We start from the raw sequence: 23,737 nt of genomic DNA, 5'->3' as shown, positions 1-23,737 counted from the left end.
TAATCGTGCTGAGGAAATAACACAATTTAGTCATTTTAAATTAAATACAAACAACAGCTTAATGAACAATAATGTGAAGAACATTTTTGAAAACGCAGATATTTAAACCTTTTTTTCATGTCGATTATCGTGTCATTGTCTCAAAGCTGAGTTTTGCCGGGATTTTGAAATAATAATTTATCCTATCAGCGACGGGAACGTCTCAGCGGCCTCAGCGGGGACCAATCACATAACAGGAAATTCAACGGCGCGCAAGCCGCGACGTCTGTGTTGAGATCTGATCAGTAGCAGCTTCACTTGCAGGATATGACAGGTCGCTTTGAGCCCTGCGCTCCATGTACTGAAGCAGCATCTTGAACCAAGTTGAGTTTCATGTCGGCCCTGATTTGAATTAGATTGAACTTATCATTATTTACTTATAAAATAGTAGGCCCTACCTCATATGACATCAGCACAAGACTTTGCGACGAAACAATCTTTGTTCAAAATGTGAAGATAATTTGAAAACTGTGGTGAATATAATAATTATGTAATAATATATATTATTAATAGTCATAATTGTCATGTTTAAAGCGTATTGGATACATAGGAAACAAGATGTGTGTGAACATATACACACAAAACACACACACACAGCCTGACGATGAATAAACAAACCATGAATAAAAAAATACACAAAATATATATAAATAATCTAATTTCAGGGAGAAAATACTAAAAAAAAGTCATTTCTGACACCAACTACTGCAGTGTTCCCGTATACTAGGTTCTGATTGGACGACCAAACTTGGGTCAGCGCTGACAAATCAGATCGTTCCTGCGAGGCTTTATCATCGCACTGTAAGGCCATTCCCTCATTTTCTAGTTGTTGGAAACCGCTTGAACCATGTCTGGAAGAGGCAAACAAGGCGGCAAAGCCAGGGCGAAGGCCAAGACTCGCTCCTCCCGCGCCGGACTCCAGTTCCCCGTCGGCCGCGTTCACCGGCTGCTGCGCAAAGGCAACTACGCCCAGCGCGTCGGCGCCGGCGCCCCCGTCTACCTGGCGGCCGTGCTGGAGTATCTGACCGCTGAGATCCTGGAGTTGGCTGGAAACGCCGCCCGTGACAACAAGAAGACCCGCATCATCCCCCGTCACCTGCAGCTGGCCGTCCGCAACGACGAGGAGCTCAACAAGCTGCTGGGCGGCGTCACCATCGCCCAGGGCGGCGTCCTGCCCAACATCCAGGCTGTGCTGCTCCCCAAGAAGACCGAGAAGGCCGCCAAGGGGAAGTAAATCGACCGGACCACTTCCAGAAACAACCCAAAGGCTCTTTTAAGAGCCGCACACATCTCTATACAGAGCAAACCCTCCTTCACCATTTCCATCTCAATTTATGTTCCACATGTTTACATTTTTATAGAGCGACAATCTTCTAAATCTCATTGAAAAATGTAGAGTCGTCAAAAGTTATTATCGTTACATTTAACATGTTGACAATAGGAAACATAAAATGTGTATACACGACAAATGTAACTACATAATTTGTCAACTGTACATATATTATATATAGTCATCATATTTCAATGTGTACCAACTACACGCACGCTACTATATTTCTTCATCCCATAATATAAATTCATAAGTTCTGGTAAGTACAGCCCCTCTCTCCACTACTGCCATCTGGTGGATAAACAGACAAGCTGACACTAAAGAAGTTAATTCATGTGACAGCGGAACCATGTAGTCAGTGTAATTTCCAGGGAACATTTTCAGCGACACACCGGAGGTCCTGTTCGTCAGCGTAGCACCAATTATCGTCAAACTTTAGCCCGTGTTTTTATTCATGTATTTGATGGATCTGTCGTCGTTTCTTACCCCGCGGAGCAGAGACGACGCAGAGAGTGGAGACGCTGATTACTACAAACTTAATGGGTAATACATATCAAATCGACAGATAGGATATTGTAATTGTTTTTAAATGAGACACATTCAATCCAGTTTCCTCGAAACTAGAAGAGGTTGAAACTTGAACCATGTAGTCCCTGTTTCCGGGGAACATTTTCAGCGACACGCCGGACGTCCGGGAAGCTCCTTTCTTGATGTTGTTTATGTCCCCGGAGCAGCTTCCATCCCCCTGCTAAAACGCGGAGGTTAGAAACCCCGGGAGCATGTATCAGCCTGCAGCTGTGGAGGATATTTTAGGATTATTTGAAAAATAATACGCGGAGAAAGTTTCTCGTTTACAAGAAGAAAACAATGGCCAACGCGAGTTAGTGGACGCAGGTGTGCAAGCAGGCGCACCGTGATTGAGATTAATAGAACATGGTTTACTTAGTAATCACTTAATGGTAATAAATATCAAACCGTCAATCATTCTGAGTGAGGGCGAGCTGCCGTCATCCTTTGTTGCTCGGGCTCCCATAGATGTTGTGGTAAGACCACATTTATTGTCTTCTGTTTAAACTGGGAAAACATGATATTTGATGGTGATAACAGATTGTATGACGAAATCCACCTAATTAATATCATTCATTTTAAATGTATGATTTAGACTAAGTAATATACAATACACACATACAGTTGCAGAACATATGTGGGCGCTGTGCTATGCCTGTGTAGTCCTATGTGTGCAAAAAAGGAATAGAGCAAAATGTAAAGTGACAGTTTCACCATATACAGGTTATATCATATGGTGAATACATAATATATGAAATAATATAAGCTATAATATAATCTAAGATACAATATTACATACGTATACTATTGAATATTGTATCAGTATAGGATGATAAGTTATATAATAGGATACACTAAGTATAAACTTGTAGTATGCAAAATACAAATCATACAAGTACAGTGGTACCTTGCACTAACATACGAGTTTTCCGAGTTACGAGCCGTTGTTCCGTAGATTTTTTTGCTATTGATTTGCGAGCAAAAATGTGAGTTACGAGGAGCGAGCTTCAGATACGCCGCCGCTAGTTGGCGTGGCGAGCGAATCTGGCCAGCATCCCGCGTCTCACTCGTTCACTTCACATGGTTACCTGACCGTGGAAGTATCTCTTTTGTGTTTTGTGCTTGCGTTTTGTGTTTTTTGTGCAGTTATTTTGCCCAAAAAGATAAATTCTAACCATGGGTCCTCAGAAAGTAGGTGCTGAGAAGAAGAAGCGGATGATGTCGATTGAATTAAAGCATGAAATCATAATAAAAAATGAGCGAGGTGTGTGTGTGATGGAATTGGCGAGGCAGTACGAGCGTCGTACTTCTACAATATGTACCATACCGAAGCAGAAGGAGGCGATAAAGAGTATTACGCCGGTCAAGGGCGTTGAAATAATGTCTAAGCTGCGGGCCGCTGTCCATGACAAGATGGAAAATTTGCTGTTGATGTGGTTGACGGAGAAGCAGCTCGCACGAGAAAGCGTGACGGAGGGTATCATCTGCGAGAAGGCAAAAATGATCGACACTGATTTGCTGCAGCCGACCCCAGGCACTTCAACGGATGAGGCATCGGAAGAGTCGTTTAAAGCCAGACGGGCTGGTTCAAGAAATTTAAAAAGAGGACCAGCATTCACTCCGTCATCAGGCATGGTGAGGCAGCGAGCTCGGATGTGAAGGCAGCTGAGGATTACCTCAAAACTTTGGCCGAGATGATAGAAGCTGAAGGATACATCCCCCAGCAAGTCTTCAACTGTAACGCAGACAGGGCTCTTCTGGAAGAAGATGCCAAGAAGGACTTACATAAGTGCAGCGGAGAAGAAGATGCCAGACCACAAACCAATGAAGGATAGGTTAACCCTCGCACTGTGCGCCAATGCGAGTGGCGACTGCAAGATCAAGCCGCTGCTCGTATATCATTCGGAAAACCCCAGAGCCTTTAAGTCGCATAAGAGTTCATGTTTATAAATGTTCTTTACCTTCCACCCAACACCACCCCGATCTTGCAACCCATGGACCAGCAGGTGATTTCAAATTTCAAGAAGCTCTTCACCACGCGCTTGTTCTGCCGCTGCTTTGAGGAGACGGAGAACACAAACCTCACCCTTTGAGAGTTCTGGAAGAACCACTACAACATCTTGATATGCCTCAGAATTATCGATATGGCCTGGCAGGGTGTTACAAGGAGGACCTTGAACTCTGGAAGAAGCTGTGGGCTGAAGTTGTGTCCGGAAGGGACTTTGAAGGATTCGAACCCGAAGCGGTAGTGGTGAAGGAGATTGTGTCCCTCAGAAAGTCCAATGGCTTGGAGGTGGACGAAGAAGATGTAAACAAGCTCATCGAGGAGCACTCCGAGGAACTGACGACGGAGGAGTTAAAGTGGCTACAGACGCAGCAGCATACAGAGGTTTTGCAGGAAATTGGTACCGCGGAGGAGCAAGATGCGGAGGAGGTTATCTCGACAAATGAGATAAAGGGAATGTTGGGAATGTGGGAGAGACTATTAGAGTTCATTGAAAGGAAACAGCCAGAAATAGTTGCAACTGGTCGTGCGTTGTCGCTATATCATGACACTTGCCTAACTAATTTCCGAAACAATCTGAACGGCAGGAAGAAACAAACCTCCTTCGACAGGTTTTTATTGAAACGTCCTGCAGATGAAAGTGAGGAAGGCGTGGCGAATAAGGTAAACATCAGTGAAGAAGATTATTATTTTTTTTTAGTTCAACTAAAGTGAAGTGAAAAAAACATTTGTAGAAATTATTAAGTTCAGCAATAAAGTGTAGCAACAAACAAAAGCGACCGAGAAAGCACAAAATGAAACAAACTCCTCCAACCTCCTCCACCTATCTCCTCCACCCTCCACCTCCGCTAGCATCTTCCGTTAGTCCAAGTCGTCTGATCTCCAAGGTAAATACACTTTATAAAACCAGTTTATTTATTTATTTGCATACTCTTTTATTATGTTTTTATGTTTTTATACAATATTTGTGATTTATAAATAAAATGTTCTCATTTAAAAACACGTAACAAAAAATAATTGGGGTGTTTTTTTGGGGACTGGAACGGATTAATGGTATTTCAATTAATTTCAATGGGGAAAATTGCTTTGCTATACGAGCAGATTGAATTAGTAGCTCTGTCACGGAACAAATTCAACTAGTAAGTCAAAGTACCACTGTATAACATATGCAATGCAAACAGGTTTATAGTCGTACACATAATTACATGATATCTTATAATACTAAAGCATGTATGAGTTGGGCGGCACATTGTAAGCCAAGCGGAGGTAGTAGAAAGAGAAAAAGGGAGAACCAATACACCAGGTAGAGTAGTTTAGCAGGGGCGTGTTTTTGACCTTTTATAAAGCGCTTTTTCTGGACAAGCAATGTAAACAGCGCAGAATTCCAGGATCTACGGCACTACGTGATGATGTCACGCACCTGCGACAGCAGTAACAGTATTGGTGGTGGAGCTTTTAGTCAGTATAGCACCAACGTTTGGCGAACTTGAAATCTGTATTTTTATTTATTTGTTTGACGGGTGTTTTGTGTGATTTGTTTTTTTTCCCCGGCGGAGCAGAGAAGATGCAGAGAGTGGAGGCACTGAGAGCGATGCTCCAGCGGCCAGAGAGGGCAGATGTGGAGCACATCTGGGGCTTGATGGAAGAAACGCTTTCAGAATACGAGAAGGAAGTTTGTCTCTTAAAAAGAGAAAACATTGAGCAACGCAAGTTACTGAGCGCTGCTTGGAGTCCTCAGGTTGTGCTGCACACTGCAGGTCTGGAGCCTCCATACCTTAACATCCACCTGTATAACAGCACGTTATTCTGTTACTAACATCATCTTCAATCTCCCTTCAGGGATTTATAAAGGGTTATCTCATCTTCAACACATAACTTAACACATGACTGAGATTTGTTGCACGTTTCATCAGTCTTAATGTGTATTAAATTCAGAATTATAAATAGGCATGAAGGTAATAAAAAGTTACAAATATATATTTTTAAGTTATCCATCTGTGTTTGGTTGTCAGCGATTACGTGTGATATTCAGGATTATTTAATTTGGATATGGCAGCGTTCCCTCCAGCGCCCCAGCAGCTCTCTGTCTGTAAAGAGGAGCTTCCCCCTGAGCAGCAGGAGTGGCTCCCCAGTCTGGGCCAGGAGGAGCCAGAGCCCCCACCCATTAAAGAGGAAGAGGAGGAGTTCCCTGTGAATAGGGAACATGAAGAGTACCCTCAGTGGTCCCAGCTTCATCAGTTCCAAACTGAGGAGAACAGAGAGGCAGAACCTGTAGCCAGCACCTCAGCTGAACTGATGGAAGCAGAAGTAGTAGAAATAGAAGTAGAAGTAGATCCAGAAGATCCAGCTGCTGCTTTAGAACCGAGTGGTGCTGACCAGCTCCTCTCTTCACACTGTTCTGAACCTGAGACTGAAGTCAGCGATGGAGGTTGGAAGGAGACCACAGAACCTCCGTCAGGTAACTGCTTGTTTTTCTTCTCCCATCAAGCTCTTCTACCGAGTCAGTTCCAACTTATCTGTTTGTTCCTTTCCGACTTCAATGGAATGCTGCATTAATCATTTAACACTCCTGTTATGTTCAAATTTCAAATTGATGACTTTTATCTTTCAAATTGATCCCAGCATATTTAAAACCACTGAATTTAATTCTAATTTAAACTGTTACCCAGGTTTATGACCTGGCAACCTTGTGTCTCTGAACAGTTTGCTTTGGTATGTATTGTCTGAATGGACACTGCCCACGAAATGCAACCAGTCATTGATCCATAGTCACATGGGGGCCTGGGTTGTTAAAGGGGCAATGGCTGCACCCATTCATCTCGTACATCCCTTATATCCCTTATGTTTGTCCCCTGAAAAAAAACAACACTGTGACTTCTGCTTCTGCTGGACTGTCCTGTTCTATTCTGGCATTATCATTGCATGTGTGACAAGGCGCAAGACATGAATGTTCCTGCATGTTGCTACATGGATGAATAGTGAAACTCACTAGCTGTGCCGGAAAGGTTATCCCAGTAATTTACAGAGAACTATGTGTGAAAGTGACTTAACAGTGGCGTATAATAGAAAAAATACATGTTTTAAATCAAAAATTTAATTGTGACCTGAAAATCCAAAGTCAAATTAAATCGTGTATCTGGAGAATTGTGACACTCCGATTAATAAAAATGTATATAGTAGAATGAGACTAATTTCTGTGTATCTGTACTTTTACCTCCAGATCTGCACCAGCGCTCTGATGATGAAGAGGGAGCTCACCAAAGCCAAACTGAGGGGAACAGAGAGGACGGTGGCGTTTCAGAAGCAGCCAGTAGCTCAGATCCAGATTCTGATTTGGAATCAACTAGTGCTGAGCAGACTGACGACAGTGATGAAGTTTGGAAGGAGACGAGAGAACCTCAGTCAGGTAACTTTTTTTTTTTTTTTTTATCCTACAAACCTGTATTTCTGATTCTGATTCTGTCTGTCCCAAAAATGTCCTTTGAAGTCTTTAACTTCAAATGCCTTACCTCAAATGCAAGAGAGATACAATCAGTGGTGAACAAAGCACTGATACAACAAAAAGGGAAACATATAAAATAGAATTTGGTGGCTGGTGCAATAATCACGCTCAAAATCACAAAAAAAATAGCGATTCATGCATCGATAAATTAGTGTCATCTGACTAGGGGCTTTCATTTACTAATATATAATTTGGCTCCAACAGGTGCTCTCCACCTTAATTTAATACATGAAGAGAGTCCCTTCAAAGGAATACTATATTTACTACAATCAGCCATTTCAATACTTTGAAGCATTCAAGCCTTGGTGCAATAACATAAAAACTTTTTTGTCAAAATGTTTAGCAGTCCAATTATGGTGCAAAGTGCATCGTTTTCATCAACTTACCTTAACCTGTATGTGTGGAAGCTTAATCTTCAAAATAAATACTCAGATGTATTGTTGGATACAATGTGATGTCATGTTGTAATAATGAAAAGTACTTGGGTACTGTCCAACCTCTGAATGACATAAATTAAGAGACTGCCTTCAAAGGAATGTTGGCCGATAATTACATTAAGGAGAAAAAACAAAGAACGAAAGAAAAAAACATGGTCCCTGTGTGAACACTTACCAAGAAAAAAGGATCAGATTCAGAATGATTTTCTGATTTCATTGATGTTAACGGTTGAGTAATTTTGTATTGAGATAATGAATGAAAGTGATAGCCTCCACTGCTTTGCTGTCTCTTCCACAGTGAAGTAAGAATTACACATCAAATTATAAGTAGGAAGCAAAGGAAAATGATTTTAGCTATTTATGACAACTTTGTGATTATTTGTTGAATAATTTTAGCAAATGAAAAAAATGCTCACAGTCCTAGTACCTTTTCCACTCTGAAGATAATTGTATAATCATCAAGAACCACTTACATTAACTTGGTCCTTTGGATGACATGTGGAATGACAATAGCACAACATTTCTGTTATACATGTATGGCCGCCATCAATCACCTCTCTTTGGAGGACTATCATACCATGTTTTGTTCAATTAAACAACTAATCATTATTGCTTCTCCAAGAGGGGGTATTTGACAATACAATTAACTCTGTGAAAATTCAAGCAATAAATATGGCACGTGGCCTCTTCCTGTAACAACGAGAAAAGAGACTGTGTGTGGCACCCCACGGCCGCAAGAACATCCTGAGCCCAAAGCACCGCTGCCATGGAAGAGCCCCAAACCCACAGAGAAGCCCTGACCAAGGCTCACAACGCCTTGCTGTCAAGCAGGGGCCCTGGATGGCACCTGACAGCACTCTTCACAGGCCCGCTGGACTGCAGCAGGCCGGTCATCACACAGCACCTGGGGCAAGCCGCCAGGAGCCGAGCACAGCTGGCAAGGGGCCCATAAGGCTGGCCCTCAGCCCACCACACACCCACGCCCCACTCATCCCACAATCACTAGTGCATAATGGTCACTCATTTGGTCTGTGGGGTCAAAGTTGCAGGCCGTGGGGCATGAATCGACCAGGCATGTCCAATCCAAACCATGCACACCATTGCTATTGTGGGGGAGCACATTGTTAACTCAAATGTATGGGTTACTACTCGTATTGTCTTTTAAATATACAAACTTCTATCAATTTGGAATTGCTGTTTATTCATTTCTTCATTGTTGATTGAAGATCTTGAAGGAATATTGCCAAAGTTGATACTAATGTTTTTGTGCATTCACTCTTTTCACTGAACATTTTAAGTTACTGGGGCCCTTTCCAACTTGTTGTGATCCATTGTTTTTTCCTCCCTCTCTTCTTTAAGGAGTGAAATCCCAGTCTGTCCGGACTCTGGGATTTTCCTGTCCTGGGTGTCTGTCCTCCTTCTCGTCTCAGCTCTTCCTCCATCAACACATTGAGGAGAGTCACAGTGAGCTTGACGTCAAACAGCTGAGAAGTGGAGGGATCAGAGCAGAGAGTCTCCTCCCCTCTGCAGCCTCTCTGCCAATAGGAACCTCTGCAACCACCAGGAAACAGAAAGACACACCAAGAAGTCACAGTTGTGACCAGTGTGGGAAAACCTTCAGGTGGCCAAGTAGTCTGAAAGCACATCAGACTGTCCACACTGGAGAGAGGTCATTCCACTGTCAACATTGTGAAAAGACTTGTAATACGAAAACTCAACTTAAAGTACATCAGCGTATTCATTCAGGAGAGAAACCCTACCAGTGCCTGCAGTGCGCTCAGAGTTTCAGGACAAAAGGTGTTCTGGACAGGCACCAGCGCATTCACACGGGAGAGAGATCATATCAATGTGAACAGTGTGGGAAGTGCTTTTATGTCAAAAATAAACTGACAGAGCATCAGCGTTGTCACACAGGAGAGAAACTGTACCACTGCCAGCAGTGCGGAAAGAGGTTCAACGCAAAGGTTTATCTGAACCGACACAAACGTGTCCACACAGGAGAGAAACCGTATCAGTGCCAGCAGTGTGGAAAGAGGTTCAACGCAAAAGCCGATCTGAACCGACATCAACGTGTCCACACAGGAGAGAAACCGTATCAGTGTGTCCAGTGTGGAAAGAGCTTCAGTGCGAAAAACAAACTCAAACTACATCAGCGTATTCACACAGGAGCTAAACCGTACCGCTGTCCACTGTGTTTGAAGAGTTTCACTTGGTCCTCGCAGCTGAAGACACATCACTGCGTCCAAACTGCCGAGTAAAGCTCCTTGTGTTGATTCTGGAGTGTTTCCAACCAGCAAGCGTTTGGCTCCCATCCCAGAGCTGTTACTGTAGAGCTTTGTGGAACCTCTCCTTGAGCTCAGAGCATTTGTTCTATATATTTACCGCAATCATTGTGTACAATCAAATAAACAAATAACCATTCATTGGAACACAGCAGGTGTATGCCCCACACAGTAACATTAAAGTACACCTGCTGTCAGCCCCCGGTTACTTTCTCAGTCACCAGGAAGTACTGCAGATGGCAAGAGCTGAGACACATGCAACAGTAACAGGTTAAATGAACAGTAATATATTGCTTATTCTGTATGATGGATGAATAGACGTGTTTTGAAATTGGAAATGGCAAAACCAATCTTTAATTGTCAATAACTGCTTAAAATAACTCCTCTGGATGACCTGTGGGGTGACAAGAGCACAACATTTCCACCAAAACCATCTTACCATGTTACAACTGATTGTCTCTCTGAGAAGGGGGGACCACGGTGAAACATAGAAATAAACATGTATTTGACAAAAAAAAACAACATAAAATCGAAAGATAAGATTATTGTAACAAGTGCAGCAATAAAGGAGAAGAAAAGAGAGATCTACTTAAGTGGGTGTTCAGGGGTGTGTGTGTGTGTGTGACATTCATGACAAGTAAGATAGCGACCGCTTCCGAGATCTTTGTAACTGTTGTAGAATTTGGCAATCTTGCTCACTGCTAATTTTATTATTTTATTTTATTACACTCTATCACTTCACCCTGCGTCTGGACAAACCCCATCACATCTCTCAAGCCCATCTGCAGAAGATGATAAAGTTGTGGCCTTACCTGTGTCTGGGCATTATCACTGGGCAGCCAAAGATCCCCAGATGTATTGGTTGGGAACAACTCTATTTTAAGAAATTCCTAATATGTTAAAATCAAAAAAACCTCAGATTTTAAAATGAAGGATTCCATAAATCCAACATTTATTTTGTAATTGTTTGTATATTATGGTCTTCTGGAATGATTTTGAAGCGTTTACCGTAAAAATAAAAAAGCATATAATTGTAGAGATGAACGACTTTGCAGGACTTTTATGAATTGTTTTTTGGAAAAACAACACATCATTGTTTGCTTACTTATATATGAGAAACATTTAACTTACACATCTAAGTTTTCAAAGACAAATACTTATTGTTTTTTTCTATCAGACCTTAAACGAAACATTGAAAACAAAATGTCCTGAAAATGCATCCAATGTCAACATATAATTTTTTTAACTTGTGCTGTTGAATGTTATGTGTTTTATTTATCCTCTGTAAACTCCTAAATTATTTGTTTCGTAACCAGTGGATGTTTGATTTGTTCTATAATGTTATCTTGTGTTTTCTTGTTCATTTGAATTGAACAATAACAAATAAAGAGTGGAGGCCGCGCCTGAATGTGACGTCACAGAGCAAACCCAGTCAAAATGGATCCGATCTGGTTGTCATATTTGGACCAAAATCAGCAACAGATTATTAAACTCACTCTCATATGAAAATCATACACCAGATTGGTAGTAAAACAAGTGTTACAAATAATCAGTTAAAGTTTAAATTTACATAGATTTGCTTTAAAAAGCCAATGTGTTTGTTTTGTTTCTTGTCCAAAATCAACAAGCACATGTGCTGTGGCGCTCGTAACCACCAACCAATCACGTTGAGGCAGTCACAGAGCCTCATTTGCATCAACCTTTCAATATAGAAATGAAATTATTTGGTATAAATTTTTCGCTGCGTAGCACGGAAAAGTCAGACAAACTTACTAGATTCAGTCGATACATTTTCGTGACTGTGAGCACAAAAAAGTGTGATACTGGGTTGGCCTTGTTGCAGCTCATTGTTATAGCCCCCTAATGCCATACATTTCTACTATGGCCTGACATCCCTAGACGCATAATATTTATGTCACAGAGGCTAATTCTGTTGTATTTGAGTATTGCAGTCATCTTCTTGGCAAAAGATCTGTCAAAAGACATTTACTTTTAGGTGATGTTCAAATATTTGGTGCACTGAACTTTCTACCACTGTTGGCCAGATAACGTTCAGCTATTAAAATAAGTTTTAATGTACATCCTAATTAAAAGCCTGTATAATTCTTTAAAAGGTTTTTGTACAAAGGCACATTCTCCAAAACTGTCACATACACACGTATACAGAAACGTGTCAATTCAGTGGCAATGCTTTGTGATGGAAGCTTTATGCAACTTGAACATTTTGGTAATCTGCTGATGAACTAACTGCTCCCCAGGTCCCACAATATGGCAGCACACTGCTCTTTACTCACCTGCTAAAATGAATTGACAGTTAATTTAACATTTATTTTTTTACATATAAATGTATAGTTAACCATTACATATAACATTGTTTTACATTAATATTTGTCTGAAATGTGAGAAAGTGATCTGAATATTGAAAATATAGCACCTAGAAAATTGTCAATCAAGCATTAATATAAATAATTGATTTTAAGGTCATTTGGATTGAGTAGAAAACGTTTTATTTATTTTTAATACACTCTAATACACAACCGTTTTTGCCCCTCGCTTTCCTATGGGCAATTGATGTGCAGAATAAAAACAAATGTGTATTTTTTTACATTGAGTACAGCTGTATATTTATACAGCTGTTTTTACACAACAGTCTGTGTCACTCACATGAAAGATAAACTATAATATTATTAATGTTATTAATAAACAGTGTCTAATTCAAAATGTTCTTCGATCAAAACATCACAAGCATAAAAAAGTTTAAATATAAATATTGAAGATAAATCATTTGAGATCTTGTATGGCACATTTGGGTTAAGTAGGAAACATTTCAACCAGTTTTTGTTTTTATTCTTTACAATATGTGTCAGAAGCTTTCTGGGCAGTTTTAAATGTGCCCTCAGCTTCCAGAAGGTCACTCAGTACAGTAAGTCTATGTGTATGACAGTAGCTCAGGCAGTAGCGTGGCTCATCTAGTAATCTGAACGTTGCGGGTTTGATGCCGACTTGTAGTTTGTGCAGGTGTCCTTGAGTGACACACTTTGCTCTTGATGGCTGTGTCCATGCAAGTTGCTTTTTACAAAAGTGTCAGCTTGGTGGTGTGACATGTGTCAGTAAGTGTACTTTCTTAACGTTTTACAGCAGGAAATGGGGGTGGAGACGTACAGAAAATTAAAACAGGCTGGATTCAAACCTGCATCACTACAGGGATTGTGTTTAACAGATATGTGCTCAGCTGGTTGAGCCACGAGTACAGGAGTCCTTGAAAGGTCGTACTCGTACCCATAGGGGTACTGCAGGGGTTCTCTAGAAAAATAATGTGTTAAAAAATATTAGTTATGTATAATGTTTTAAAAAACACATAGCATGCACATACAGTACATCATTTATATTATTTTCTGTGATTTTTCTCCCAATGGCAGTGAAGATGTACTCAGCTGGAAAAATATCTTTGAGGGGTGCACTACTAAATAAAGTTTGCAACCACTGCACTAAAGAACATCCAAAACAACTATTTTCAGTATAAACAGGGACAATTAATCGTTGAGATCATGTATGGAACATTTGGGTTAAGTAGGAAACATTTCAACCAGTTTTTGGCTGATTTTTAACACACTGCAAGCTTTTTTGCCCCTCGCTTTCCTGTGGGTGATCGACATAGACAGAGACATAGAGAGAGAGAGGAAAAGAGACACTTCTGACAAGAAGACTCCACCTGGGTTGCCAGGTCTGGGTGCAAAAACCAGCATAATTCATCCAAAAACTTTGTGTCTGGTTCATTGTCACAAGTCTCTTTTCCTCTCTCTCTCTGTGTCTCTGTCTATGTCGATCACCCACAGGAAAGCGAGGGGCAAAAAAGCTTGTACTGTGTTAAAAATCAGCCAAAAACTGGTTGAAATGTTTCCTCCTTCACCCAAATGTGCCATATGTGATCTCAATGATTGATTTTCAATATTTATATTTTAACTTGCTTATGTTTCTGATGTTTTGATCCAAGAACATTTTGAATTAGAAACTATATATGAATAATATTTATAATATTTATAATATTGTAGTTTACTTTTCATGTGAGTGACACAGACTGTTATGAAAAAACAGCTGTATGACAACTCAGTGTAAAAAACACACATTTGTTTTTATTCTTTACAATATGTGTCAGAAGCTTTCTGGGCAGTTTTAAATGTGCCCTCAGCTTCCAGAAGGTCACTCAGTACAGTAAGTCTATGTGTATGACAGTAGCTCAGGAGGTAGCGTGGCTCATCTAGTAATCTGAACGTTGCGGGTTTGATGCCGACTTGTAGTTTGTGCAGGTGTTCTTGAGCGAGACACTTTGTCTTGATGGCTGTGTCCATGCAAGTTGCTTTTTACAAAAGTGTCAGCTTGATGGCGCGACATGTGTCAGTAAGTTTACTTTCTTAACGTTTTACAGCAGGAAATGGGGGTGGAGACGTACAGAAAATTAAAACAGGCTGGATTCAAACCTAAACTACAGGGATTGTGTTTAATAGATATGTGCTCAGCTGGCACAGCGGAGCATTCAGTCCGAGCTCCATCAGCTTGACAGCCAGTATGGTGGGGACTATGATGTTGAAGGCTGAACTGTAATCGATGAACAGCAATCTCACATAGGCCCCCTTCTGGCCATCCAGATGCGTGAGCATGGTGGGCTGTACCTGGGAAACCGAGTCATCCGTGGATCTGTTCTGCCGGTACGCAAACTGCAACGGGTCCAAGGTGCGGGGGAGGGAGGCGCAGATGTAATCCTTAATCAACCTCTCGAAACACTTCATGACCACCGACGTGAGGGCCACCGGAAGGTAGTCATTCAGGCAGGCTGGAGATGCGATCTTCGGGACAGGAACAACGGTGGACCTCTTGAAACAGGACGGGACCGCTGATTCAGCCAGAGAGATGTTGAATATTGTGGTGAACACCGGGGCTAGCTGGTTAGCACAGGTCTTCAGTACTCGCCCAGATATGCCGTCTGGGCCCGCAGGTTTCCTGGTGCTCACCCGCATCAAAGCCCCCCTGACCTCGTGCACGGACACTGAGAGTGCGCGCTCATCCCCAGTGGTGTAACTCCAATTAGCCGGCGAGCTAGGGGAGATGTTGCCAGACTCGAACCGCGCAAAAAAAGGAGTTCAGTTCGTTGGCAAGGGAGGCGTCCACACTCGTGGCTGGGGAGGAGCTGCTCTTGTGCTGCTCAGTCTACGTCAGTCAGAGCGTCCTGAAGCGCAGCCTCTGATTGGTCCATCCATCGCTTCACTTCCCTCGTCACCACCAGCTCTCGCGCGATCAGAGGCCGGTAAACAGGAACCAGCGAGATCGTGGCGTGGTCAGATTTCCCAAAAGCAGGGAGCGAGACGGTCTTGTATCCGTTCTTGTATGGTGTGTAGCAATGGTCCAGAGTTCTATCTCCCCTGGTGGCACACGTGATGTGTTGGAGGAAATTAGGCAGAACTTTTTTTAAGGTTGGCCCTGTTAAAGTCCCCAGTCACCACCAAAGCCACGTCGGTATGTTTGTTCTGAAATCCGCGCAACACATTGTACAGGACCGACAGAGCTGCGTCGGTGTCCGCTTGCAGTGGGATATAAACGGCTGTGATGATCTCCGTGCTAAATTCCCGGGGGAGATAAAATGGACGGCATAGGATGGTCAGCTGTTCCAGGTTCGGCGAGCAGGAGTGGGAGAGAAACTTGGTGTTGTCGGGGTTACACCAGCAGTTGTTTACCATTAGGCAGACGCCTCCACCTTTGGATTTCCCCGACTCCCCTGTCCTGTCGCCACGGAACACGGAGAAGGACTCGGCTGGACGAATGGCTTCATCCGGCACCAGTGGGTTCAACCATGTTTCCGTCAGACAGAGGACGCAACAGTTCCTCGTGTCTCGCTGGAATTTAATCCTCGCTCGAAGTTCATCCATCTTGTTCTCCAGGGACTGGACGTTGGCAAGAAGGATGCTTGGCAGAGGTAGACGGTAAGGTTGCGTCCTCATTCGACCCGAATGCCACCTCGTTTACCTCGGTGCTTCCTCCGTGGGCCCGCTCGTGGAACAGTGGCTCCATTGTTGTTGTTGTTGATAGTGTTCCTGCGTAGGATTTCCGCCGGCCACTCTGCTTCCACGGATAAAAAGTCCCAAAATTGTGAGTTCAGGGAAATTTTTATATCCATGTGCATCGCGGTCGTATGAGGTAACTGCCGATGCTTTTTTGCCGTACATTATGACAAAAACAGAAAAAATACTAAAATGTGCGTTAGTCAACCGGAGCGCAGGCGACCGCGCCAAAATCGCCAATCGCCAAAATTAATTACCCCACAAACAAATTCATTATTTTATTTATTCACCCCCCTCACCCTCCTACCATTTTGCAGTTCCATTTCAAGAATCATGACTTTTCTAAAATAAATGATTGTCTTTATGTAAATTACATGTAGTTACACGTCTCCGCCGCTAGATGGCTGTAAATCATCGTGGACTGGCCTCAGAGGCTTCAAGTTATTGGGGAAAAATCATCAACGTTTGTCATCAAACTCAACTCACTAAGACAAAGTTCCAATATGTTTGAACATGTTTATAATACATCTTAATGGTAAACTGTTTAAAATGTAGTGAGGGACACACACACACACACACAGCATGTAGGGTGCAATTATGTATTTAGTGAAATCAAATGCATCCGTCGAATAATGATTTATATTTTATATCATGAAGTTTTATTAGACATTTGTATGGCTCATATAATTAAGTTTTGTTTTAGTAAAATTGTAGATGGATCAGAATCATATACTTTGTTTTTCCATCTGCCCTTATCTGATTTGTATAAAAACATCACACTGCAAACGAATAAGTCAGTTCTGCAACATAGAAATGTTACTAATGAAGTGTAAAATGAATGTAATTCATTTGGAACAAAGAACACATTAAAAATGCAAATTGTATTGTGAGTTATTTTATCGTGAAGCGGCTAAATACATAAGGAAAAATAATAGAAACCTATTGAAAAGAGGTAGCACTGCATTTTGTCTATAATATTATCATTATTATATATTACGTATTTTTCAGATATAATTGTATTTCATATTCAAATAAAGTACTGATGACGGTTGGAAAAGAACAGTCTCGTCCCGTTGATCATTTTCCAACGGAAAGACGAAACCATGTTTGTAGACCTGCAGCGTAGCCAGTGTGGCCTCCTCTACGTCCGCTGTGAAGCTTTAACACCACGGACTGACGGACAGGGCGTCACTACAGCTTGTTCTACTCTCTCTGCAAACATGAGCGGTCGCGGTAAAGGAGGCAAGGGACTCGGCAAAGGAGGCGCCAAGCGTCACCGCAAAGTTCTCCGCGATAACATCCAGGGAATCACCAAGCCCGCTATCCGCCGCCTGGCTCGCCGCGGCGGCGTCAAGCGTATCTCCGGTCTGATCTACGAGGAGACCCGCGGTGTTCTCAAGGTGTTCCTGGAGAACGTCATCCGTGACGCCGTCACCTACACCGAGCACGCCAAGCGAAAGACCGTCACCGCCATGGATGTGGTCTATGCCCTGAAGAGGCAGGGACGCACCCTGTACGGCTTCGGCGGCTAAACTCTGCAACAGCTCCACCAAACAAAGGCCCTTTTCAGGGCCCCCAAACTCACAGCGAAGAGCTTCCATCTATAGTTTTGTGTGGAACGAGACACATAGGCAACACAAGAGTTCAAACTGTTATTTGAAGTAAACACAAACTCCTTCAGCACACTTTGTGGCATGACAACGGAAGTGAGCATAAAGTTTTTTAAATAAAATATTTATTTAATGCGATGCAAAAGTTATAATACACAACATACATGCAAAACTGACAAGCCACCCGCTCTGTGGCAATTAAACAATTTGCATGAACATACTGTTGTGATATACGTTATATATTTATTAAAACAAATGGAGTTTTCCGTTTGCATGTTATCATTTATGTACACTCTAATGACATTATTGTTTAATGTCCACTACATTTATTTGAACAAATACAACACAAACGTAAACTGCGTTTAGAATATAAAATCAACTGTCATTACGTGACTATTGAGTAACGGAAAAGCCTTTGTTGGACAGGGTGGGTGGTCCTGAAAAGGACCTTTGCTTTGTGAGGTTGACAGCTCAGCTTACTTGGAGCTGGTGTACTTGGTGACGGCCTTGGTGCCCTCGGACACGGCGTGCTTGGCCAACTCTCCGGGGAGCAGCAGGCGGACGGCGGTCTGGATCTCCCTGGACGTGATGGTGGAGCGCTTGTTGTAGTGGGCCAGGCGAGAGGCCTCACCGGCGATGCGCTCGAAGATGTCGTTGACGAACGAGTTCATGATGCCCATGGCCTTGGAGGAGATCCCGGTGTCGGGGTGGACCTGCTTCAGCACCTTGTACACGTAGATGGCGTAGCTCTCCTTCCTGGTCTTGCGGCGCTTCTTGCCGGTCTTGCTGGGGGTCTTCGACACGGCTTTCTTGGAGCCCTTCTTGGGCGCTGACTTGGCGGGTTCAGGCATGATAACGGTACAGAGACACAGTATATCACTGGGGAGCTTTTGACGGTGCTGCTTAATTTATAGAATCTAGACGCAAATGAGGCTCTGTGACTCCAGAAATGTGATTGGGTAGAGTCTTCAAGCCACACTGGGCATGCGCCAGTTGGTTTCGAAGCATTGAACAGACTTGAGACAAATATCTGTAAATCTGATTTATCTGATTATTGAAAAATACTTAATAAAATTAACGCACAGCATGGTTTACCATGACAAATTTGAGTAACATGCTCTTTTTTGGTCGAAATTAAGCAATAATTGTTCATATTAATGTTGACATTTAACACAATTATCTTGTTTTAAAATAAAGTGAAACACTTCCATCTTAGTCAGGTTAATATTGTGGGAATATTAAGACAAAATAGTGTATATTTAAGGGAAGAAGCAGGGAAACATGTATTGTAAATAGACAATGTTGTGACGTTTTTATAGCTTTATGCAAAATGAAGTAAGCTACACAACATCTGTCAATGATGGCACCACTCGCGCTGTGTCCTTATTGAGCTTCAAGTGAGCTGGATTATGGGATGTTATCGACAACAACTTTAACTTGTGAGATTTGCTCTGTACAAAGATGTGCGCGGCTCTTAAAAGAGCCTTTGGGTTGTTTCTGGAAGTGGTCCGGTCGATTTACTTCCCCTTGGCGGGCTTCTCGGTCTTCTTGGGGAGCAGCACAGCCTGGATGTTGGGCAGGACGCCGCCCTGGGCGATGGTGACGCCGCCCAGCAGCTTGTTGAGCTCCTCGTCGTTGCGGACGGCCAGCTGCAGGTGACGGGGGATGATGCGGGTCTTCTTGTTGTCACGGGCGGCGTTTCCAGCCAACTCCAGGATCTCAGCGGTCAGATACTCCAGCACGGCCGCCAGGTAGACGGGGGCGCCGGCGCCGACGCGCTGGGCGTAGTTGCCTTTGCGCAGCAGCCGGTGGACGCGGCCGACGGGGAACTGGAGTCCGGCGCGGGAGGAGCGAGTCTTGGCCTTCGCCCTGGCTTTGCCGCCCTGTTTGCCTCTTCCAGACATGGTTCAAGACGCTGCTAAGATAGAATGAGCGCTCGGCGCGACGCGACCTGTTATATCCTGCAAGGGAAGCTGCTATTGGTCAGATCTGAAGAGCGACCTCGCGGCTCGCGCGCCGTTAATCACCGCCGTATGTGATTGGCCCAAACTGAGGCCGCTGATTGGATAAATGATTCTTTAAAAATTCCGCCAAAACTCAAAGCTTAGACAGTAACACATAAATCTACAGAAAATAAATATTCAAATATGTGGGTTTTTAAACATCTTCTTCATATTATGAAATCAAACAGTTGTTTGTATTTGATTTTATATAACTTTTACAAAATTGTGCCATTTTTTTCCTCAACACTATCGTGTTTTATATCTTTCACAAAATAAATATTTTAAGAAATGATTTGCATATTATCTTTAGTATAAACCGACACAAATCTACCGAATAAATATACAAAAACATGGGTTTTCAAACATGAATAAAAACAATCATTTAAATGTAGGAGACGTGGATCCAGAACATGCTCAATGTATCATTGTAAAATAAAATAAAAAAAAAAAATATATATATATTTCACATTATAAAAGTATGTTTAAATGTGTTTCAATGAATTGTATACTGTTTCCCAAATTGCAGCAGCTTTATACATAAGCACAATGTAAGCTATTACTCAAAAAATATACATAGATTTAACACTGTTGACAATGAAATACCATTAAACACACAAGGTGGGATTGTGGAAACCAGGTCCTAACATTAGTCCTGTAACATCCCATAATAGTGTGGTGAACGGGAGATCATTTCTGCAACAACAAATCGATATAGACCCCCCCACGCAGATATCAGACCCCGATGTTATTTACAGAACGTAACTCATATCTTCATGTGCATTAGATATTTTAATACATTACTAAACGTGAATAATGAGGTTCGGGAGAGTATCTGTAAGGACGGACTGGGAAGAGGAGACAATGCAGCAGTTACTGTGTAATTGCGATAAATTAAAAGTGCCTAAAATGTCTACAGAGCAATACATTTTGACAGTGTTTGGTCAACGACGATGTGGCGTACGACCTGAGCATTACATGGCTCGACGAAATACGTGTAATTAATCTACAGAGTACACTAGTGGAATACAGCTTTTGATGGAACGTGTGGTGGCTCTTAAAAGAGCCGTTTGGGGTTGGAGTAGTGGTTGTATCTAGGCGCGCTCTCCGCGGATGCGGCGGGCCAGCTGGATGTCCTTGGGCATGATGGTGACTCTCTTGGCGTGGATGGCGCACAGGTTGGTGTCCTCGAACAGACCGACCAGGTAAGCCTCGCTGGCCTCCTGAAGAGCCATGACGGCGGAGCTCTGGAAGCGCAGGTCGGTCTTGAAGTCCTGAGCGATCTCTCTGACCAGGCGCTGGAAGGGCAGCTTGCGGATGAGCAGCTCGGTGGATTTCTGGTAACGACGGATCTCTCTGAGAGCCACGGTACCGGGCCTGTAACGGTGAGGCTTCTTGACGCCGCCGGTGGCCGGGGCGCTCTTACGGGCAGCTTTGGTGGCAAGCTGCTTCCTGGGAGCCTTTCCTCCGGTGGATTTACGGGCGGTCTGCTTGGTCCTGGCCATGGTTGAAGTTTCTCTCAAATGGTTTGGAGACAAGAATGAGGCGCAGTCGTGGAGCTGAGATATTTATAGTCCCTGCGGCGCTCGTGCTGTGTGCTGATTGGTCCATGGGTTGTAACGTGACCGTGATTCATGAAAGTTGCGCCAAAACACATTGAATGGTTGAGGTTTTTTATTTGGTTTATCAAGATATTTTCTAGAAACACTGATGTTATATATGTAAAATATGTGTCATGGAGTTAAGAACAATATTTATTATGATGTAATTATAAAAAAATATATATGAAGTGAAATGTTATACTATCACATCGACTAAAATAACTGTGAAATTAATAATAATTAATGAACATTTTATTTTTTTATTTTGTACTTTACAACTATATATAAAACATTTATTTATATAAATATATATATATATATATATATATACATACACATTTTTTTATAATTATTATTATGTATTAGCATTGTAATATGTTTATTATGAATAGTAACTGTGAAGTATCATTATATGTTATAATTATTTCGATTCGACAGGTTTATTCGTCACACACATCCATTTATCCAAATAAATATTAAATCGGCCTCCTTTACCGCGGTGCCGTGGGACAGCGGCTCCATTATTGATGTTGCTGTTGAGAGCGTTGGTGCGTAAAATTACCGGGGGCCACGTTACATCCGCAGATAAAATGTCCAGTGAAATTTTTATATCGGATAAAAATCGGATAAAAAACGGATCCTAATCCTAAAATGTGCATAATTAACGAGGAACGCATGTGCAGGCGGCTGCGAACGGGCGGCGCCAAGTCACAATGAGATGATCAGATGGTTCTCTGTACAGGCTGCACATCAGTGTCGTGTAAACATTGAGTTACTTTCTATTAAATATGGATTTATTGTGATTAGTTTGTAACATGTCAATTTGTCCATCAACAGTCGTTGTAGGAGAGCTCTCTATGAGGGTGTGGGTGGCTCTGAAAAGAGCCTTTGTGTGTGGAACAGGATGAAATGAGTTTACTTCTTCTTGGGAGCTGCCTTCTTGGCTGCTTTGGGCTTAGCGGCCTTCTTCGCTGGAGCTTTCTTAGCTGGAGCCTTCTTGGCTGCAGCGGATTTCTTGGCTAATTTCTTGGGGCTTTTAAGCGGCTTCTTGGGGCTTTTAGCCGCCTTCTTGGGGCTCTTGGCGGGTGGTTTGTTGGCTTTCTTGGGTGACTTCTTGGCGGCTGTAGCCTTCTTAGCTGGACTCTTGATGGGCTTCTTGGCCGCAGCGGGCTTCCTGGCTGCAGCGGGCTTCTTGGCCTTGGGAGCGACGGCTTTCTTAGCGGGCTTCTTGGTGTCCGCCTTGTTGATCTTGAAGGATCCGGAGGCTCCGCTCCCCTTGACCTGGACCAGGGTTCCTTTAAGCACCAGGCTCTTGACGGCGATCTTGACACGGGAGTTGTTCTTCTCCACGTCGTAGCCGTCGGCGGCCAGAGCCTTCTTGACGGCGGCCAGAGAGACGCCGCTGCGCTCGTTGGATGCGGACACCGCTTTGACGACCATGTCTCCCACGCTGGGTCCTGTCTTCTTGGGAGCAGGAGCCTTCTTCTTGGGGGCTTTGACCGGAGCGGCTGGAGCGACTTCTGCCATTGTTCCTTCTCTTCAGGCGGATTGACAAAGTTCACTGTGGAGTCTGAGCAGATTGAGGCTGGAACGAGGCGGGGGCTGGAGTTAAACACACCATGAGAACCGCAGAGACTCAAGCCGTGGAGTTGTTCGCGCTGCGGCAGAAACGTCTCCTCACTTTGTGTTTTCTCCGCTGACTTTTGGGGATAAAATACACGGATCCAGTGAGTTCTGGGGCTATAACGTGTAACGGACACAAAGACAACTTGTTACCGTTCAATAAAAATGTACATTTAGTTCCGGGAATCGAAGCGTTGTTGTAACGGACACTGAAAAGCTGCGTTTTGCAGCAAGGAAAGGATGAGTTCACATGTCCACTTGTTCGTATTTTGTCTTTTTAAACTATTTAATCTGAAAACTTGAACAAAAACAAATGTCGCCCATTTAGTAGAGATGTTGGACAAGGGACAGGAGGTGAAATGAGTCCTCCAGTCCGATGTGTGATCCATTAAACACACACTTTCTCCTCGCCTTTAAACACACATGCTGCGTCGTTGATGGGAGATCAACCTTCGTTTCCATCGTCTATTACATTGGATTTTCAAATCAAATAGTGATGACGAAACAACTTTAATTCAAAACAAATGAGTGATGAAGAGGATGAGGAACATGGAGGTGTTTGTTGTCTAATGTTACTTTACCAGGTAATATTCATCACACCTTTTAGGACACGGATCGTTTGCTGAGATGTTGAGACATTGAACCACGTCAAGTGTCTTTATTTGTTAATCCTTCAGATATGAGCGAT

General features: G+C 42.8%; 7 protein-coding genes across 9 annotated transcripts; 3 read left to right on the top strand and 4 right to left on the bottom strand.

Moving 5' to 3' along the window:
- Positions 1–886: 886 nt before the first annotated feature.
- Positions 887–1,273, top strand: LOC307247338 (histone H2A-like; the record flags this gene model as incomplete). Its single annotated transcript, XM_080023486.1, has 1 exon — positions 887–1,273. One exon carries the CDS (start codon positions 887–889, stop codon positions 1,271–1,273), a length of 387 nt encoding a protein of 128 aa, XP_079879612.1.
- A 789-nt stretch (positions 1,274–2,062) lies between these two features.
- Positions 2,063–11,472, top strand: LOC307247325 (uncharacterized protein). 3 transcript variants are annotated; one of them, XM_080023473.1, is made up of 7 exons: positions 2,063–2,130; positions 4,529–4,604; positions 4,794–4,828; positions 5,501–5,698; positions 5,998–6,399; positions 7,162–7,347; positions 9,240–11,472. In XM_080023473.1, the coding sequence occupies exons 4-7, from the start codon at positions 5,506–5,508 to the stop codon at positions 10,136–10,138; spliced, it is 1,680 nt and encodes a 559-aa protein (XP_079879599.1). In that variant the 5' UTR covers positions 2,063–2,130; positions 4,529–4,604; positions 4,794–4,828; positions 5,501–5,505; the 3' UTR covers positions 10,139–11,472. The 3 variants fall into 3 exon arrangements, with proteins under 3 accessions (XP_079879599.1, XP_079879597.1, XP_079879598.1); XM_080023471.1 differs by having other exon boundaries at positions 5,974–6,399; XM_080023472.1 differs by lacking the exons at positions 2,063–2,130; positions 4,529–4,604; positions 4,794–4,828 and adding an exon at positions 2,322–2,412 and having other exon boundaries at positions 5,974–6,399.
- A 5,963-nt stretch (positions 11,473–17,435) lies between these two features.
- On the top strand, positions 17,436–17,747 carry LOC307247349 (histone H4; the record flags this gene model as incomplete). The annotated part of the gene is made up of 1 exon (XM_080023497.1): positions 17,436–17,747. One exon carries the CDS (start codon positions 17,436–17,438, stop codon positions 17,745–17,747), a length of 312 nt encoding a protein of 103 aa, XP_079879623.1.
- Positions 17,748–18,301: 554 nt separating this feature from the next.
- On the bottom strand, positions 18,302–18,676 carry LOC307247341 (histone H2B 1/2-like; the record flags this gene model as incomplete). The annotated part of the gene is made up of 1 exon (XM_080023489.1): positions 18,302–18,676. The coding sequence occupies one exon, from the start codon at positions 18,674–18,676 to the stop codon at positions 18,302–18,304; it is 375 nt and encodes a 124-aa protein (XP_079879615.1).
- A 666-nt stretch (positions 18,677–19,342) lies between these two features.
- LOC307247337 (histone H2A-like) lies at positions 19,343–19,729 on the bottom strand (the record flags this gene model as incomplete). The annotated part of the gene is made up of 1 exon (XM_080023485.1): positions 19,343–19,729. One exon carries the CDS (start codon positions 19,727–19,729, stop codon positions 19,343–19,345), a length of 387 nt encoding a protein of 128 aa, XP_079879611.1.
- A 1,190-nt stretch (positions 19,730–20,919) lies between these two features.
- LOC307247332 (histone H3.2) lies at positions 20,920–21,330 on the bottom strand (the record flags this gene model as incomplete). The annotated part of the gene is made up of 1 exon (XM_080023480.1): positions 20,920–21,330. One exon carries the CDS (start codon positions 21,328–21,330, stop codon positions 20,920–20,922), a length of 411 nt encoding a protein of 136 aa, XP_079879606.1.
- A 1,011-nt stretch (positions 21,331–22,341) lies between these two features.
- Positions 22,342–22,953, bottom strand: LOC307247330 (histone H1-like; the record flags this gene model as incomplete). Its single annotated transcript, XM_080023478.1, has 1 exon — positions 22,342–22,953. The coding sequence occupies one exon, from the start codon at positions 22,951–22,953 to the stop codon at positions 22,342–22,344; it is 612 nt and encodes a 203-aa protein (XP_079879604.1).
- Between the last annotated feature and the right edge of the window lie 784 nt (positions 22,954–23,737).

Source organism: Zeus faber (assembly GCF_960531495.2).
Source record: "Zeus faber genome assembly, chromosome: 22".
Taxonomy (NCBI): Eukaryota; Metazoa; Chordata; class Actinopteri; order Zeiformes; family Zeidae; genus Zeus; species Zeus faber.
Note: the sequence above shows the minus strand (reverse complement) of the source record. Positions and strands in the feature narration are given on the sequence as shown.

Coding starts and splice junctions, on each gene's coding strand:
- LOC307247325 (XM_080023471.1), top strand. CDS start 5,506: ATGCAGAGAGTGGAGGCACTGAGAGCGATGCTCCAGCGGCCAGAGAGG. Junction 5,699..5,973: donor GGTTGTGCTGCACACTGCAG/GTCTGGAGCCTC, acceptor TGTGATATTCAG/GATTATTTAATTTGGATATG. Junction 7,348..9,239: donor GACGAGAGAACCTCAGTCAG/GTAACTTTTTTT, acceptor CTCTTCTTTAAG/GAGTGAAATCCCAGTCTGTC.